This window comes from Carettochelys insculpta, chromosome 15 (assembly GCF_033958435.1).
Source record: "Carettochelys insculpta isolate YL-2023 chromosome 15, ASM3395843v1, whole genome shotgun sequence".
Taxonomy (NCBI): domain Eukaryota; kingdom Metazoa; phylum Chordata; order Testudines; family Carettochelyidae; genus Carettochelys; species Carettochelys insculpta.
Window position 1 is genome coordinate 30,700,258 of NC_134151.1, and position 19,964 is coordinate 30,720,221.

The 19,964-nt window shown below is 42.7% G+C and overlaps 1 protein-coding gene across 1 annotated transcript in view; it reads right to left on the reverse strand.

Annotated features, from left to right (window-relative positions):
* The window catches only part of ADAMTS2 (ADAM metallopeptidase with thrombospondin type 1 motif 2), a 293,292-nt gene that overhangs the window by 85,043 nt on the left and 188,285 nt on the right, over positions 1 to 19,964 (reverse strand). Inside the window, exons 4-5 of the mRNA XM_075009479.1 lie at positions 18,823 to 19,025; positions 4,111 to 4,194 (exon numbers count right to left, since the gene is read on the reverse strand). Coding sequence (XP_074865580.1) covers positions 4,111 to 4,194; positions 18,823 to 19,025 — 287 coding nt within the window. The remainder of the gene's footprint in view (positions 1 to 4,110; positions 4,195 to 18,822; positions 19,026 to 19,964) is intronic.

Genomic DNA, 19,964 nt, shown 5'->3' on the forward strand with positions numbered 1-19,964 from the left:
GGTGTTATAGTTGGCTGAAGTTGCGTTTGCAGCTGAGAAAACCCATGTGCAAGCCTCTGACTGAGAACAAAATCATTGCTTGCCCTTCATACCTGTTCAGGGAAAGGAGTGAAGAGAAAGTGTCCCACTTCTCTTTTGCAGCTGCTAAATGCTTCATCGCATAGGGCAGAAAAGAGCCTCTGGAGGACCAATACCCCATCCTACTCACAGGCCTGGGACAAAAGTAGTGACTAGATGGAAGCTTGATGCCACACACATCCAATGTGCTCACTGGTGCAATTGCATTTACACAGCAGAGGGGGTAGTAATCTGCTGCTAATATAAACTGGGGAGCTAGAAAATGAATTGTGACTCTCAGTGACAATTTGTTTTGGGGTCTACTTCTGTGTCAGCACCACTAAAAATGCTGTGGTTTCCTCAAGAAAAGCTTGAAAGGTCAGTCTAACCTTGCTCATTATATAAAAATATCACTTTTCTCCTGCCTGTCTTAAGTGCAGAAGCAATAATTTGTGCAAGAAAAATGTGCCATTTTAATTCAAATACCTCCAATGTTTTGATTTCTATTCATTACCGAGCTGCAATATATTATCAAAAAGAATGTCGAGGAGCAACTTCTTGTATCCTTTCTGTACTTGTTCATTCTCATCTCATTACTGAAATTTCAAGGACCTGAAACTTTACAGCTGGGTTTATTTTGCTTCCTGGAAAATACTGAAAATGAGTGCAACTCAGTGACTGTGATGCCTTCAAAAAAACAGCCATTGAAAAGCTGGTTGCTATGCAACCTACAGTATTGTCGGTGTTACCCTCACCAACAGATGACATGTTGTATAAAATAAAATTATCCTCTTTAAAAACAATACAGTGAAATGTTGTTGGGGGAGGGGTGTTTGCAAAAACTCACAGCTGTGTCACAAGCTCAGAGGAAAAAACTGCATCGCTCACCCTATCCATTATCAAATCCCAATGTAATTATTATGATTATGTAGTAGGCTGGTGATAGATATACCAAACTGCTTGGAATGAAGCAAACAAGTCTCAAGGTACCAGTGCAAGGTTTCTACAGCAATACTTTACTCAAACAAGATTCTGTGCCAATATTTTCACATAGTGAAGCCAAACATGTCATTTTATTCTTGGATTGTTTCAACTTCCACACATCCCTTTAGTTCTAGAACTTATTTTTCTTTAACGCTGATATAAGATAAGAGGCCTCTTTTCTTTCACAGAACATGTACAAGAGGCAGGAGCAGTGCAGCATCCTTTCCCACACTAAAGAGAAATCTGAGCCTGGGTCTCATTTATACTAAGGGTAAGTCTACACTATGCTGGGGATTAGCACTGTAGTAATTGATCCATTGGCCATTGATTTATCGCGCCTGCTTAGACGTGCTAACTCAATCTCCAAGAACTCTCCTGTCAACACTGGTACTCCACCAAAATGAGAGGAGCAGCTGATAGGAGAGCAGCCTTTGCTGACCTAGCACAAGCAAGACACTGTGGAGTGTATGTTGATTTCAGCTATGCTATCTGTGCATTTGAAGTAGATCAACAGCAGGGATTAGCGTAGACAAGGCCTAAGACTCCTTTATACCTCACTGTTTAGGTAACAGGGCCTCAAAGTAGAGGGTAAATTATCATATAAATTTACACTTATGTGAAGCCCCCTTTTACACTTCCAGAATAGTGTAAAGAGGTTGCAGCATAAATGAGAATTAGGCCCAAACCTCTAGAAATGAGAGGCAAGCTTAGTCTCCATACTCATCATGGATCTGACTGGGAAACCCAAATGGCACCTTACTCCACATATAACTTCTGCTGAAGTGAGTAGGGCTACTCACAGACTAAGATGCTATGTATCAGAATCCAGCTCCAGGCCACTCACCACTGAACTTGCCGACAAACAGGTTGGCTGGTGCTAACTCTAATTATTCATTTCTGTAATGTGATCAAATGCCCATTGGACCCTGGGCTTAAATCACTGACTCCTTTCACACAGGGCTTCTCTTCACTATGCAGTGGATCAATACTGCCATGATCAATCCACTGGCAGTTGATTTATCACGTCTGCTTAGACATGATAAATCAACTTCTGAGCACTCTCCTGTTGACTCTGGTACTCCACCAGGACAAAAACAGCAGGTGGAGTCAGCAGGAGAGCAGCCACCAACTACTTTACTGCATAGAAAATATTGTGGTAAGTATGCTGATTTCAGCTATGCTACTTGCACGGCTGAAGTTACATAGGTTAGATCTATGGGGCGGGGGGGTGAGTGTAGATTAGGCCAGTGGGCAAATAGTCACTTGGAGTGAAAGCCTAGTTGGGATGAAACAGGGACATCTGGGACACAGAAGTATGCTGCTTTCAATCAGGTCTGCAGCATCAGTGAGATGCAAATGATTAACAAACAATATTTTTGGTTCCAATTTTTCTCTTTCCTTCTTGAAAAGGAAGGATTTACCCCCTTGGAATTCAAACAAGAATTGGAAAATGGAACTGGGATCTACTGTACTTACTGCATTTCAACAGATAAAACAGCAGAAATGACAATATATCAGATTATTATAGAGGTATAATTATGCAGAGATAGACATAGCAATGAATGCACATACTTAGTAAGTAGGTATTATAAAACAAGGCACCTGATTGATTGGCAAAGGTTCCAGATGCATGGATATCTGCTACCACCTCAACCTGAGAATTATTGGGCTGTTTACACTCTCTCAATTATTATCTATATAGCAAGTAAGTTATTTCTGCTATTTTAACTCAACGTTCTAAATATATATGCTATGAAAGTTGGGCCAGAGAATGGCAGATCCAAACACTCTCCTCATCCTCCACTCCTTATTTTAGCATTTATAAATCATTTAAATCTCAAAAGTACATCATCTTGCAAGGCGGGCAAGAAAGTATTACTGTCCTAAATTACAGATGAGGAAGCTTAGACCAAAAGGTGATCTGACTAACCCAAACGCCAAAGCCATGTGGTGAATCAGGACAGAGCCTGGATTTAAACTCATGGCCTTCTGATTTTGAGCAAAGAGCTGGTGCTATTGTAACTCTGTTTAAGTCTACTTTGCAGGAGATACACCCATTTATACCCACTGACCTGACTTTATTTTTCATGGATACTGTTTTGGACACTTGAGTGTTTAAATACTCATCTGTCCCTGCAAATGAGGTACAGCTCATGAATGTTCAAGTGACAGTCTGTGAAGTTACAAAAAGGCAAGCTAGATCATGAAAATATTTTCACTCGAATAGTTGCAGGTGCTGCTTTATTTAAGCGGTATTGGAAGGTCTTGTCCTCATTCAGTGAATCTTATAAACACTCTTATAACTCCTCCCATTTCCACTGAATTAGAAGTGGCTCAAGTAAAAGTACTAAAGGCTTAAACGTAATCCCACTTTCAAAACCATTTACCATGTTCTTTACCAGAGTTTTGCCCAGAAACTGACCGACCCCACAGAAACAGCAATAGAGTAGTAAAACAAATAAACAAATACACACCCTTCTAATTCTTAATTTTGATTTGCTTCTGTAAAGTACAAGGCCCCACTACAGCCCTAATCCAGAAAAGCACATATTTAAGCGTGCACAGCCCAACTTTAGTTAAGCACAAATTTAAGGGATTTGCTGGATCAGAGCTATTGCACTCAGCAGGACTGGGCCCACAATGCACTTACCATTTGGAACTATAACTGTACACAGAGTCAGATGTTACCACTTTCTTATGTATGGGTGAACACATGATATACCTCAGACCCCCTCCAGTAGCCAAAGGGGTCATTACCCACACAATTTACTGTAAAAGTTATCTAGAACAAACTTGAAATAATAATACCAAAGCAAGGTAGTAACTGTAAGTGATATAAGAAAAAACACAAAATAAAATTGCATTTGATAGTTATCTTGCCAGCATGCATTTCACATAATAAACAACCGTAGCTGTAAAAATCAACGTTATGCATTAATGTTCTATTAATAGACACATGGGCATCGAATAAATTAAAAGAGAGCAGTATATGTCACAAATGACTTAAATAGTTCATTAAAAGAATCCTGAAAATATCTCAATCCATTATTAAAATTAGCTTTTACTTACCTTCCCATAGCTCAGCAGGATTATCCTCACCAAAACAACATTTATGTGGGCACCTAAGGACTCATCATGGTAGATTTCATTAACCTGCAAAAGAGTGTGGATATTTTTAAGAATATTCTTGCCCATAGGTAATTACAGCAGCAACAATAAAACAACCTTTTTATATGTTGGATCTTTAAGATACGGCTCAACCACACTCATTTGTAAAAAAGGAGCATTTCCACTGACCTCAGAGAGAACTTTTTCTCTGTGAACTATATGTTTGGATACCAAAATCTCCATACAAGTATCAAATCAGGAATCATCTTTGTTCAGGAAAGATGAAACAACCAACTGTACAAAGTGCTGCCCTGAACCAGGCACTAAATTACTGAAACACTTTATAAGGCAGTCAGTCAAAATAGTTGGTTTTATTGTATCAAAACTGATTCATTTCAAACTATGTAAGTATAACACAATCTCTAAACTACTAACATACTAACTAACTACTAAAATGGGGGGGGTTGTATTGTACATACATAATCACACATGCAAACTATTTTAAGTACACTGAAGACAGAGCTACAAATATTATAACAGAGAATGAAATACAGAAGTCCAAGATGTACAGAAGAGGTAATATTATAAGCAAGCTAGGCAGATGAAACATGACCAGCTGAGGGTCTTGTAAATATGTTTGGTTTTTTGCTTCACAAATTGGAATAAGTGGACAAATATTTGCAAGAAAAATATATTCCTTGGAATATATCTTCCCCTCAGATCATAAACACCCTGCATATGGCCAAAACTGAACTATCTTATGAGTGGGATATAAAGAATTGCTCATATTTAGGGTTTGTTTCTGACAAAAGAAACATCTTCACTGGGATAAATTATTAAGTTTCTGGAGAGCTGTTTGTTAAAAAAAAAAAAAAACAAATATATTCCTATGCTTTGAATCCACCTTTATCCCAAAAGGATCATACCAAAATAAAATTCATTTTTGAGCTCTTAGTAAAAATCACTACAAGTTAATTTTGTACCATCTATTTTACAAAAAATATTATTTGAAAATATATTTCCTTCCCTTATTTGACAATATAGTTTAATACTGTTAGTCTATATTTTCAAAGATACAAACCTAAATTCGTTTCTAAATTCACACTTGGCACCTCAACGAGGACTGATTTTCAAAAGGACTAAGAACCATGTAGTTCTCAAATCAGGTCAATTTTTAGGTACCTAAATGTGAATTTAGAACCCTAACATTAGGCTCCCATATTTGAGCTAGCTTTAGCTTTCCTCTCAAGGACTTTTGCAAAGATACAGTCACACAAGATACACTTTTATTTCAAGTAAATTACATATTTAAAGGAAAGTTTTGTACGGACAAGGACATTTCATTGTGTTCTTCACTAGATGCCCAACACATTCAAGTATATTATCACAGTGATGCAGAGATGCTAATTTGCCTGATTCTGTGTGCACTGGGATCTGAATATATGCTTCATTGATAATGAGCTCAAATTTTCAGTAACTTAAATATACATAAACTAAAAACCGAACAAAACCTGTGTTTAGGAGATAAGTGTGACATGCCTCACCCAATTTTTACATGCTTCTTTCCCATTAGCCTTCAGTACTTAACCTCAGCCTCTTTAACAATAGTGAAACAATGCAGCAACTGTATCATTAGTACATGGCAAATTAAAACTTGGCAGAGAAATGTTGACAGAATGGCACTCAAACATTGTTACACAGTTCACTCAATTGACTTCTAATAAACATATTTGAATAGAAAAGCAGAAACATTGTAAAGGTTCCTTAGTATCTGTAGGGCAAAACTGGTAATGGGTTTTCTGCCTGAGACACAGGGCCAAATCAAAGCCCTGAATCTTAACTTCCCATCTGGGGATTGATCTAGCTGCAATGCAATACTCCACCTTTGAGAGCAGGACTCTCTGGTTTCATCTAAACTAGTGGATTAATTTGAATTTAAGGCAGTTAGCTTGATTGTCCCAAGTGACTGTCTTTACTGTAAATACCATTAGCTCAGTTTAGGGAGCACTAATATCGATATCATAATATCGTTGAAACCAGCTGGGTGTAGCATTACATTTGAATTTAAAAGTTTGTATGAAGGCTAGTATGGAAGTGCCATGCCTTTGAATTGAATTCATTAGCCTCCAAAGGCTGACTGACACTGCTGCACTTGGTTCCCACATTCCTGCCACTGGAGGAGCCAGGAAACTGACCAGTGCACCAGGGCTGGTCAGTTTCTTGGCTCCTGCAAGTGGCAGGGAGCTGGGAAACTAACTGACACTGCTCCACCTGGTTCCCTGCTATGCCCTGGCTCCTGGCTCCTGTGAGCCAGGCACAGCAGCACTGGTCAGTTTCCCAGCTCCCCCAAGCTTCAGGGACCCAGGAACCAGGCAGTAGGGTGAGCACTTCCAGTGGAGGGGGTGCAGCAGGGTGCAGAATGCGGGGCTGAGGGAACTGTGGGATAAGTTCCCACAATACACTGCTGCAACAGTCAACATTTGGCCATTCAGTGTGGCAGCACTAACTCCACTGTGTGTGGACTTTGTGGGGAAGTGAGGATACTCAAAATTGAATTTATAAAACCCAGCATTAGAAAACTGAATTTAATAAAATTGAATTTATCTGGCAGTGTACACATGTAGTACACGTGTAGTGTAGGCTAAGTTTCTGTCACTGGGCGAAACTGGCACTGTGCAAAGTAGGGCTTTATAATGCTGCTCTAGGAAATGGACTGAGAGTCAGAGTTTGATTTTTAAATATTATATAATAATTTAAAATGGAATATAAATGTCAAAACTATCAGATGTTTCCCAGTAAAGTATTAAATTGCTCCATTCTGATAAGGTCACCATGCCTTGTTTAAACAAAATTTCATCAAAATTGACACATTCCCACCAACCTTCTCCCTCACCCTAAACCTAACCCTTAACCCTAACCCTTACCATAGAAAATTTGACAAAATGGCATTTTCCAGTGGCAAAAATATTCTGGCAGTAAATTTTCTGACTAGTTCTACTATTAATAATACTTTTGCCTTGCATTTCCCTGGTTATTTAAAATGGGGGTGGAGGAGGAAGCATATGACAACACTCTGAAATAGATTCACACTTATTTCAAATGTGTGATGTGAATGGCATCTGTTTGTTTCAAAGTGCTGTTGAAGAGAGGAGATCTAAGTGACTGAGCTCTGGAATGGATGTGCTCAAATGTGTCTGAGAATTACACTTTGAAACAGAAAATTGCTCATAGAATTATGGAATTTTAAAGCTTCAGATATGTGGTTCAGGTCTTTCCTCAAACATACAACTTCTGCATTGTAAGCAAATCTGTTTGCTTCAATGTATAGTTATGCAGAGACAAAAGACCAAACAAAAAAAAAAACGCCAAAAATTAAAGTATGTCTAAGTAACAAGTAACGCCCTGATTCTGACACCATCCTAATTATTCAGCCAATGTAACTCCAGTTACTTCAATGATGATACCCTGGTTTATACTATTGTATGAGCTCTCAGAACTGAGCTTTCTGTTTGTCCTTCAGTCAGCGAGGGTCATATTCTAATGTTATGCTGGTGCACAGGGAAAGCAGAGCTCTCAGAACTGCAGCTCCTGCACGCTGGGAAGGGCAGACTTTGCATTAAATCTCATGAGATGTCACATGGTGATTCAGCATTTACAGAAGATGACTAGTAGGGCTGGGGGAAGCTAAAAGAGTCCAAGGTTTGGCAAGGCATTTTGGGGTTCTGACAAACCCATTGTGAACCACAGACCCTTTTTCCCCCATGTAATTTAATTCCCTCATTTATTCTCATGGTGTTTTAATTAAAAACTATGCAGTTCCATCTAAATACAAACCTTGTGTTTTGTACTGGGGATAAGGAATGTTCTTCTTTAAAGTTAAGCTGACACAAGCTGGTGCATTATAGCAGATATATTGGCTGTGTTTATTTTTGCATCGGAATTTCTTTCCTCCCTTGACACACATTTTTCAGCTTCTGCTAAGCAAACCTGAACCTGACTCTGTAACCAAGTACAATGCAAACAAGTTATGCAGCTGTTACAGTTACTCTCTTTCATACATTGCTGGAGGGGATACAGTTGGACGGAACTGAAAGGGACATTTGGGGGATATCAGAGGGGGTAATTGGAGGGAGTGAGGGTATCTGAGAGGTGCTGAGGTCTATATGCATATTGGGAAGGGTACCTGGGGCATACTGGAAGGCTTCATTCTTGAGGTGGGGTGCATCCTATCACTGGCCCAGGGATGCAGAACCAGCCATCCAGTGCCTCCTGCCTCTCTCTCCTGAGTCCTCGGAGGCTGGGCTTAGGTGGGCAGAATCCAGCAGCTGTGGATGCAGGGAAAGAGCCACTGGGATCTGGACCCAGCTCTTTCTGACCTGCTACTTCATCTTCACAAAAATCCTGGACATATCCTTTAATCTGAAAAATCTGCCCAGACAGAGGGTAAGAGGAAATGCCTAGGAAAACCTGGAGGCATGGTAAGCCTAGCCGAGAGGGATGCATTATGCTTTGAGTGCATTAGGTTTAAGAAACAATGTGTTTTTAAAGTGCCTGCCCAGTCATGACCAGGGCTACAAATAATAATAATAGCTCTTCACTTTTGCAAGTGTTATGAGAGGTAAGTTACCTGCAGAGAAATTTGGCAGGAATTGCAGGAAATGGTGAGTGTTCTTTTCTGTATTGGGCCACCCTTAATAAAAGCAACAGCAGTCAGGAAAAAGTCACAGGTGGACTCATTTATGTAGTCGTAAGAAATTTCCTGGTACAGCATCTTTATTAATGCTTGCTAGGCAATGGACAACCTGCTTTATTAAACATTACTGCTTCTCATTTCAGAGGAATCTCAAGGAATCCTGTGGTAACCACAGTCATGCAATAAACAAATAATTAGGGGACTGGAGCATATGACTTATGAAGAAAGGTTGAGGGAATTGGGACTGTTTAGTCTGCAGAAGAGAAGACTGAGGGGGGACTTGATAACAGCCTTCAACTTACCGAAGGGAGGCTGCAAAGAGGCTGGAGAGAGGCTGTTCACAGTGGTCACAGATGGCAGAACACAGAACAGTGGTCTCAAGTTGTAGTTGGAAAGGTCCAGGTTGAACACTAGGAAAGACTTTTTCACTAGGAGGGTGGTGAAGCATTGGAATGGTCTACCCAGGGAAGTAGTGGAGTCTCCATCCCTGGAGGTGTTTAAGTCTCGCCTTGACAAAGCCCTGGCAGGGCTGATTTGATGGGTTTGGTCCTGCTTAGAGCAGGGGGCTGGACTCGATGGCTTTTTTTAGGTCTCTTCCAGCTCTGTTGTTCTATGATTCTATGAACAATGGGACTGTAGTGGTATTAACCATTTCATACTGAGCTGTGAACATGCCCTTTGTTGTATCAAGCGGGGCCAACAGCCACTACGGGTCCTAGGGCAAAGTGTGTATATGTGGGGTGGCTCCACCCCCCTGGAAAGGGCGGGGCCTTGGACAGAAGGGGCAGGAACTTGGGCAGTGAGCCCTTGGCACCGCCCAGACTACAGCATGCCCCGCACCCTCAAAGCCACATGGAGAAGTGCACTGGGTGACAATTCAAAGGAGCCCATGGCTTTGACTGCCACAGTAGTGGAGCCAGGAGCTCTGGGCCCTACGAATCTCCCTCCTTGCCCCTCAGTTTAACTCACTGTTGATCTGTCCAGTCCACACCAACATCTTTTATGATCACTGAAAAGTATTGATGCAAAAACCTCCTAATGCTGAAGCTTTCTGCACCCATCATCTCGTGGGCACTTGGCAGAGGCCCGAGGGGAAGGTGTCAGACAGACTCAGACTACAGGGTCAGAAGGAACCATCATGATAACTAGTCAGACCTCCTGCACATGGCTGGCCACAGAATCTCACCCAGCTCCTCCCGTAACAGAGCCCTAACCTCTGGCTGAGATATTATAGTCCTCAAATCATGATTTAAAGATGTCACTGCTTGAGGAGGTCGACAGAAATGCTGGGCTCATGGGCAAGGTGGCAGGGGAGCGCCAGGTCCCTGGAAGGGGTGGTGGATCAGGTGGCTGGGGTGAAGCGGGGGGCTGCACTGCACCCGAATTGCACTGCTCCCCCAGCCAGTCCTTAGCGCCACTTGCAGAGCCCCACCTGCGGCTCCACTGCAGATTTAAATAGCCAATGGCTCCAGTTGCGGCTGCTGCTGCTAGCAGTGGCCAGGAACCCTGGGTCCTTTGGAATAGTCAGACCCCAGGGCAACTGCCCCCATGGACCTCCCCTTCCCCTTCCCCACATTGGCAGTTCTGTTGGTGCTGGATCAATTGCAGTGGGGCAGATGCCTTCCACTCCGTGCTCTTCCACAGGTGGGACATCAGAATGCCTCTCAAGTCACTTATAGGACTCTCAGATGCAGCTGACTCATCTGGCTTTTCGGCTGCACAGTTGCTGCCAACAGCAGGCCTGGAGCGCCTGGGGGACAATCAATGTATTGCCTCTTTGTGCACAGCAATAACATCTGGTTTTAGTTCTTTAATGTCCAGCAGATGCTATGGCGGGGGGCCTGGCCACTTGAGCCTTTGGGATCCCAAAGCCCCCTCCCACAATGCCTCATTTTTGTTCTACGCTCTTTCTTCAAGCAGCACCATCAGCATTATGCCCACATCCTGGAGGGGGACCCCAAGAGACCATGAGATTGAATGACTCTTTCCAGGAGTCACAAAGCAAGTCGGTGGGCACAGTCCATGAATCACATGAACCCCCAGCCCCCTTTTCTAATCACCAAAATGACACTTTTTCATATCCCCCCCGCCCCCCGGGAACTCCTGCAAACTTTGTTCATTGGCGTGCGGAACAACGAGCGCTCACATTCTAGACAAAACTTATGAGTCAAATTCTGCACTCAGGTGTGAAGAGGTGCACGCCACATGTCTTGAAAATATAATCTTCCATTGTGCTCAGGCCCATGGCCTGGCGGCGGGTGTAAATGGGGCAATAGCCCTGGGGCTCAGTGAGTCAGAAGGGCCTTGGGCATCTGGCCACCACCGCTACTACAGCAATAGCGAGAGCCAGAACCCCTGGACTTGTAAACCGCTTCTGGTTGTCCCAGCCCCACCCCTTCCACCTGAGGCCCTGCCCCTTCTGGGAGCATGGAGCAGTCCTCCTGCTTGCCCAGGGGTTTGGCAAGTCTGTTGCCCCCCTATTGTGCTTACATATATGCAGTGATGGACACGCTAGAAACATGAGACAATATACATTGCAAAACTGAGATAAGAAACGGGCATTCTATATGTAAACAATCTGCTAGCATTTCGATTTACCCTAGATTTGTGTGAGAGCACAGTGAATATAATTAAGTCCAAACTAGCAGCTTATGATCCAAATGAAAAACATTCTACAGCACAAATGTGTTGGCTTGGCAAGAAACTAGTTGATCCATATCTCTGATCTTGGATAGTAACTTTAGAGAGGCCAGAGATTTTTTGCTGGCTGCAAGACTAATTTGTTTTGCTTTGTTTCTTTGAACTCCAGCTTTTGCCTACAAACCACTGGACTGAGATGTTTCTCCAAACCCCATAAACTACTAGACTGAAGCAGTCTAGTTTGCATTATGACAGCAAGGTACTTGTCACAAAGTCTTATTGCAGAGTGGATTCACTGCACAGGTTGAACCTCTCTCATCTGGCACCCTGTGGACCTCACCACTGCCGGACAACAGGAGGTCGATATTGTCTAGCCCATTACCAACACTTCCACTGCTTACTGGGCTCTGACAAGCCATTTAGGAGTAAATTTCAGCTAAATAACAGCACAGAACACTGAGAGCCACGACTGGTGGCTGGAAACAAACTTTAGGGGACCATGGGAAACTTGGTCACACTCATGATAAGTGGTCATGTGGCTAACTAAAATCATGCTGGATTACAGATGCTGCTGGATGGGAAAGTCCTGGATTAGAGAAGTTCAACCTGTATAACACAGTTAAGTAATCCTCTTAATTATTTTTATTGAGACGGTGATAGCGTGGTGTTCATGTATTAGACAAAGGGGCATAGAGGAACATCAGAGTTTAGGTTCAGGAAAGTCTTCAAAAGTTTGGATGTTCATCAGAATCTGATCCTAATTTTTCATGCTTTCAGCCCTCCATCACATCCTTGCACAACAAGCTGCTGAGAACAGGTCTTTTGGTAAACGGCTCTGTAACCTGCTCCCACTCCACTGCTAAGGTTTCCTCTTTTTGGCACAGCCATAGAACACTCTTCCAGAAAGCTAATAGGGCATGGTGTGAAACCCTATATCAGAAGTCAGTGTGCCTCACTGGCATCCCCTATTCTTTAGCAAGAGGAACTGAAAACACCCTGCTAGTGCAAGCTGTAGTTGCTGGACTGACCCTTAAAAATCTCAGGCATTTAAATGAGTCCCACTGTTGCAATACCCAAGTGCTTTACAGTTTTTAAATGTATTTTCCCCCCACACACCTCGGAGATAGGGGAAGCGTACCAACCTCTATCTGAGTGACTTGCTATACTTATTGGGAGATTGACCCACTCGGGGTGGTCATCCGCGGTTTGATTTTGCACATTTGATAAAGACACATGAAATCAATCTCTCTGGGGTCGGCAGTCAACCCCCTCTACTCCTTGCTCTCATGAGGAGTAAGGGAGATCGACGGGATAAATGCTCCCATTGATCTCCCTCAGTAAGGACAGACCTTACAGTCAACTGCAGCTACATCAATTCTAGCTGCGCAATTGCTGTAGCTAGAATGGAGCATCTGCAGTTGACTGTGAGGTCTAGTGTAGACTATGTCTGAGTGACTTGCCCAAAGTCATATGGAAAGTGTGCGGTGAAGTAGCAAATTGAACCTGAGTCATTTGAGTCCCAGGCAACTGCTCCAGCACTGAAACAGCCTTCTTCTTTACTTGCATACACACGGCTGTAATTTCTGGAGGCTTCAGTGAGGTTGGGCTGTGCTCTGCTAAGCCCTTAGACCTTCCTTCTTCAACCGAACAAGGAAGTTCTATATCAGAAATTTCAGACCCTAGAACGGGGCTTAGGCCAGGCCATGTCTGACATGGTGATGGACCTGAACCACAATCCCATATTTAGAACATAAGCTCTTTGAAGCAGACATTACTCTTCATTTACATAAGATCAACCACAATGAAGGCCCATTCTCAACTGGTCCCTTCATATTACTATAATAAACATAATTAATAGTACCTATATTAAGACTGAAAAATCTCTGTACTTAGTGAAAGTTCAAAACTGGATGGAAACTTTGTGGCTTGTTCTCATATTTCGATCTGGGGTAAATTGAACCAATATCTGGTCAATGCCAACTTTCCTTTCAGCGTGGTAGTAGCTGCCTCTGAGCATCAAAGACACTCCAAGATGGAAGAGGCTGTTTCTGATGAGAATGAGTATTCCAAAATAACTTCTAGACATCACAGCTTTTAACTGTAGGTCATATCTGATCTTAGGTGGTGCGTTCAACACTATAAGCTACTAATTATATCCAGGGGAAAAGACTAGGCATTAACAATAATAAGAAATGTACATCTAATGTAGCCTTAATACTGTTGAAAATTACTCCTGCAAGCCACCAAATTTCTAAGAGTACAGTAAACAACATTTCCCAATAGATCTGTTGGATGTCAAATTGCACACACAACTTTTGCTGAAATTTAGCAACACAAATACCAAAATAAAACAAAAAACAAAACCCTGAGGCACCCTCAAAAGCCATATTATTCCCCATTCAAAAGCACTGATTCTTGGAATAACAAACAATAAGTTAACTTCCATACACACATTTAAAACACAGACTGTTAACTTAAATCTGGGTGCATAGTATTAGACCTATTGTTAAGAATTAGCTCAAACTTAAAAAGAGTATGGGTTGAAATAGATTACTGGAAATAATGGACAGTTGCAGATATAAATTATTTTACTCTTTTTTTAAATGCATGGTCAGTTCCCTAAGTATTACTAAAATACCTTCTTCCTCTAAAAATGTTACCTAGTTTAACAAATGTGATTCTGCCCATACAGCACACCATTATTTCAAAGGGTTCAGTCATCACCTTTTCCAATAGTGTGAAACAGACAGGTTTTGCAGGCTTTCATCAAGTTGTCAGTTAAAAATGATGACTTTTCTGCCCTTTCCAATCCTTTGGGACTTGCTGTTTTGTAGCAGAATATCTTCCATCATCCAAAGCTACAAAAGTTAAATTCTCACATACAATATCTATATAATGTGTGTCTTATTAAAGGCAAAGGATTGCATATTCCACAGCCATTAACGGTCAGATTTTCAAAGGTATTTATGAACTTAAGGATATAAATAGGAATTTAATGAGATTTTCTAAAGTCTGAAGCAGCGTTCCTTCTAAGTTCTTCCATTCATGGACAGAATACATTTTGTTATGTGCACCAAGGCCTGTGTGGATGTGCACCAAGAATAGAAACACATACTGCTTGCTGGGGATGCCTGAGGGCACAAAGCACTCAGCGTACAGGGTACACTGGTCCCAAGGCACCTAAATCCCAGTGATTTCTCTTCATGAGAGTTAGGCACCTGGCCCTGTCAGAAAATCCCATAGGGGCCTATTTACAAGAGTAGGCACCCAAACGCCTTTAAAACTCTCACCCGTAAGAGCCTTCGTCTAACTGACAAGTCTCAGAAGGGTAGCTGTGTCCGTCTGTATCCGCAAAACCAACAAGAAGTCCTGTGGCACTTTATGGACTAACAGATATTTTGGAGCATAAGCTTTCATGCGCAAAGACCCGCTTCATCAGAATTGCATCTGACAAAGTGGGTCTTTGCCCATGAAAGCTTATGCTCCAAAATATCTGTTAGTCTATAAGGTGCCACAGGACTTCTTGTTGGTTTTGTCTAACTGTAAGCCAATAGAACTTAGCCTCCCCAGGTCCCACCCCTCCCCTGCTCCACCCCGCCCCCCCCATCCCATCCCCCAGCAATGGGGCAAGTGGATTATGGTGTGTGGAGATGGTAGAAACAGCAGGGGTCACCTTTCTCCACTGCACTCACCATGCAGGTGGCAGAAGCAGCAGCCTGCTCTGCTCTGCCACACTTCCCACCACTGTGGGGAAGCTAGGCCCAGCCAGCCAGGAGAGCAGGGCAGTGCAGCAGAGCAGGCTGCAGCTCCCTCCATCTGCATGGTGAGTATGGGGGCGGGGAGGAAGGAGATCCCTGCTACTTCTATCACTGTCACATGCAATCCGTGGCCCCAGGTAATCCTCCTCCTCCATCCATAGGTCTGTTGGGGCAGCTGTTATGGGATCCCCAAAAGAATGGGGGCCCTGGAGTGGCCATCCCACCTTGTCCTCTGGATGGCACAGCTCTAGACACAGTCTTCTGAGGTACAGAGCACACCTTGCAAGACAAGGCCCTACGTGGTAGAAACCACTCTGTTGTATACAGGAGAACACTTGGCTGCTACCAGAGGGGCTCAATAAAGTGAAAACTGCAGTTTTTGCTGAAAAGACGGCACTGACCGAGGCTTAAACCATGTTGTGGGAAGGCACCAAGGTGCTAACTGACCAAGACTAGAGCTTTGATATGTGGAAAAGTTTGAAGGCTGACGAGGAGGTGGCAAATCGCCTTCTGCTCTCTGCTGAAACTCTCACAGCTTAACCAGGCTGTGACTGGCTGCAGCCCAACATGAAAAAACTCTGGCATTTATCACCATCAGTTATGGCCAGATTGTAACTTCATTTCCAAATTATGGAGTCAAATACCAGAACAGCTGTACAGGCCATTACAGACAGTCCAACCCCCGTTTTTCCTCCCTTTATGGATTTTTAGGTGTCGACATTGACCTGTCACTTTTGCCTTCATAAAACAGATTTATTGTATAAGTCATTACACTGGGCTTGAAAAATAACATTGCGTTGTTTGGGTTGGCATTGGGCCCCACCAAACCTCACAGGGAAAGGTTAATTAAGGACAACCTTCTGCTAATGCCCTTTGCATACAGTGTAACCTAACAGAGCCTGGAAAAACAACCTTGTTTGGGGTCCCTTCTTTCCAGGTTTATGGTGAGGTGAGTTATTACAAGGATTTAACCTTCAGGAATCATTTCAACACAGAGAATTCAGCTGCACCGATCATTTTGTAAGCCCTGGATTTCAACATCTTCAATCATCTGGTGGTCTTACAGTAAACACCTTAATCAGACTAACATTGGTCTTTTGCTTGTGCTTTATAGCTTATCGGAGGAGACTAACACAACACACGTTCATAACTCTGAATGCGCCAAGCTCTTGAGTAAACTTGTGTGCAGGGACTACTGGTGCTGGGAGCCTGTTCACACTGGTTCTTTACACCGCCATCACTTGCTTTGCTCAAGGGGGAGTTTTTCACACCCTTAAGTGAGAAAGTTGCAGCACAGTAAAGTGGCATTGTAGACAAGCCCTTAAAGACCACCAAAATCAGAGTAGAAAACAGAATAGACAGCCCCTTAAACATCTACGACGTACAAAAAGAAACACTGCATTATGGGGGACTGATGTTGAAGGTCCAATGATGTCACTGGAAAACTACACTGGGGGTGTCTGAAAATTACAGATGACCTTGTTAGTGTTACATATCTGGACAGTCTATTTAAAATTTGATGCAGAGAAAAGAGTCTCATACTGGGAGGCCTTAACAGGAGTGTTGTAAGCAAGACATAAGTAATTCTTCTGCTCTACTCTAGACCAATTGGGCTTCAACTGGAGTATTGTTTCCAGTTCTGGACAGTGCACTTCAGGAAAGACGTGGAGAAACTGGAGACAGTCCAGAGAAGAACAACAAAAATGATTAAAGGTCTAGAAAACATGACCTCTGAGGAAAGAGTTAAAGAATTGGGTTTGTTTGGTTTGGAAAAGACAAGACTTAAGAGGGGACATGACAACAGCTTTCAAATACCTAAAAGGTGTTACAAAGAGGAGGGAGGACAAAATATTCTCCTTAACCTCTCATGATAGGACAATATGCAAAGGGTTTAAACTGCAGCATAGGAAGTTTACGTTGGATGTTATGAAAAATTTCCCAACTGTCAGGGTGGTTAAACATTGGAATAAGTTGCCTAGGGAAGTTGTAGAATCTCCATCACTGGAGATATTTAAAAGCAGGCTAAACAAACACCTGTCAGGAATGATCTAGATGGTGCTTTTTCCTGCTGAGAGTGCAGGGAACTGCACTTAACGACCCCTCAAGGTCCCTTCCAGTTCTATGATTTTATGAATCTACGACAATCAATTAACATTTTTAAAAATTAAATTCCAGGCAGAAATGTTCCCAGTGTTTTGGACTTCCATCTAAATTTCAACCTTCACGTTCTGCAAAGTGCTCAAAAATAATCTAGCAAGACATCCAGCCTCTAAAGGTCAATCTAAACCCCTACCCGTCAAATTCTGCGTCTGTTTTTTTCACAACCACAACACCCAGTCCATTACTGGGGTACTGGAACAATTTGTATCATGGGGGTGCAGAGAGCCATTGAATCAAACTGTAAATAGAAACCACGTCAAGTAAGGGGATTTGGCCAAAGTTCCCAGGCCCCTCATTCCAGCATTTATGGTCCATTATATTTACAGGGTCTAAAAGATTACATGTTTGACTAAGCTAACCCAGACATGCTTACAATGGAGCTAAAATTATATCAGTTTTGGATGACTAAGTATCTTACTGTCAATATTTAAATGCAGAATGAAGAAAGACTGGTCCAATGGTTTTGGTGATTGTCATGGTATTAAAAGACTCATGAAATACTTTAAGAAGTTTTCTACCAAATCAGTCTAAGTTCGTCAACTTCAGCAATATGAACAGCGTAGCTGAAGTTGACATACTTAGATCTACTTGCCACAGTGTCTTTGTTGACAGGAGATGCTCTCCCATCCACTCATTTTGGGCTTCTCATTGAGGTGAAGTACTGGAGTTAACAGAAGAACAATGGGCAGTCGATTTATTGTGTCTTTACTAGATTAGATAAATTGACCTCCACTGAATTGATCACTGCCCTGTCAATCTGTCTGGTAGTGAAAAACAAGCCCACTCCAAGTAGAACCTCTCTAGTCCGGAACTCTTGCGGCCAGCAACATCTGTAATCCGGCATGAGGTTAGTTAGGCGGACGACCATTTATGCGTGTGGCCTAGTTTCCCATGGTCCCATCAATCCTGGCTCTCAGTGTTCTGTGCTGTTATTTAGCTCTAAACCAGTCCTAAATGTCTTCTAAGACTCCAGTAAACAAGTGAAAGTGTAGGTAATGTGCTAGACAGTAATCATCTCTGGTCCAGCAAATTCTTGTTTGGCACCGGTCAGGTCCTAAGGGTCCTGAACAAGAGAGGTTCAACCTGTATCTACTTCATCTATAGGGAATATAGGGTAAAGGGACATACATCCTAAAGCATGGTGACTGCTTTTTAATATTAGTTCCAGTATTCCAAATATTCCTTCCATGACTCTGGAGTATGGACTATGCTCCACAAGCTTATTTTGAAGCAACTGTGAATACCATTTCTGGCAACCTTTTTATTTTTTTAATACTTATGTAGAAGTAGCCTGATTTTTTTGTTGTCCCCTGTACTGAGAAAGATCTACCACACCTTACTCAAATGGTTAAAGCAAACTACATTTACTCCAATGTAATTTAATTTTTCAGTCCTCATTGCAGATAACAATAAGTTACTTACGATGTTCATCAGGGTCAGAAGGTACTTCTGTACATGTTCTTTTCCATGGAACTGTACAACCGAGTCATCAACTCCCAGCAGAACTTCAATGTTGTAGTCATCATCAGTCGCATGCCTCCGATATCTCCTTCTCGAGCTATTGACTCGGTCTTCAATGAGGCTCATCATACTGACCAGGTTATCCAGATTACTCAGGTCAGGTGCTGAAATTAATAGAAAAATAAGGTATCGTCGTCAGCACACCAAACCATGTTTGTTTTAACTGCCATCAAAAAGAGTAAAAAAGAGAGAGAGAGAGAGAGAAAGAGAGGCAGCTTCTCAGCTTACACCAGTGTAAGTAACTTCATTAGCATCATTCTGCACCAAAACTGATGTAACTAGAAGAAAAGTCTGTGCTAAAGTATATCCATATTGCAACAAATAAGACTTCTCTCCACATATCTTTGTGGTATCCACTTGTATATTGCCTTTTACTGAGACTATATGCTCTTCAGAGCAGGTACCATCTCTTGTGTATCAGTGTCCCCTGAAAGCTGAGGGATCAGGAGGCCACCCAGGAGAGATTAAGATGCTTAGCAGAGCACACACAGCCTCCCACAGCTGGTAGCATGTGTTTCTATTGGTGGTGCACACTGCACATGCCTTGGTGCGCATAACAAAATTCATTCCACCCATGGATGGACAAAAATTAGGGGGCGCATTGGAGTGTGCCATGCCTGAGACAAATGAGCTGAGGCCTTAGGCCCTGCTACCATAGATGATGACTTTACAATGCCCCAGGGCTGGAGCACATGTAAAACAATTAGTGGGTGCTTAGCACCCAGCAAGAGCAAGCTTCCCCCCCACTCAGTGCATCCCATTCACTGGCACATCACTGATCACCTCCTCCCCCTCCTTCCCAATGCCTTTCACTCACCACCGGTGGTACTGGGAGAGAAAAGTGGGGACAGGGTGTGCTTGGGGGGAGAGGGGAAAATGGCTGGGAAGAGATGGAGCCTGAGTGGAGCTGGGTTGGGAAGAGACCGGGTGGGTGTAGGCACTTGAGAGAAGGGGTGGGGCAGAGATAGGCAGTTGAACTCCCACGTGACCATCTGTCCCGTTTTGGTTGGGACAGCCCTGCATCTTGGGCGCCATCCTGCAAC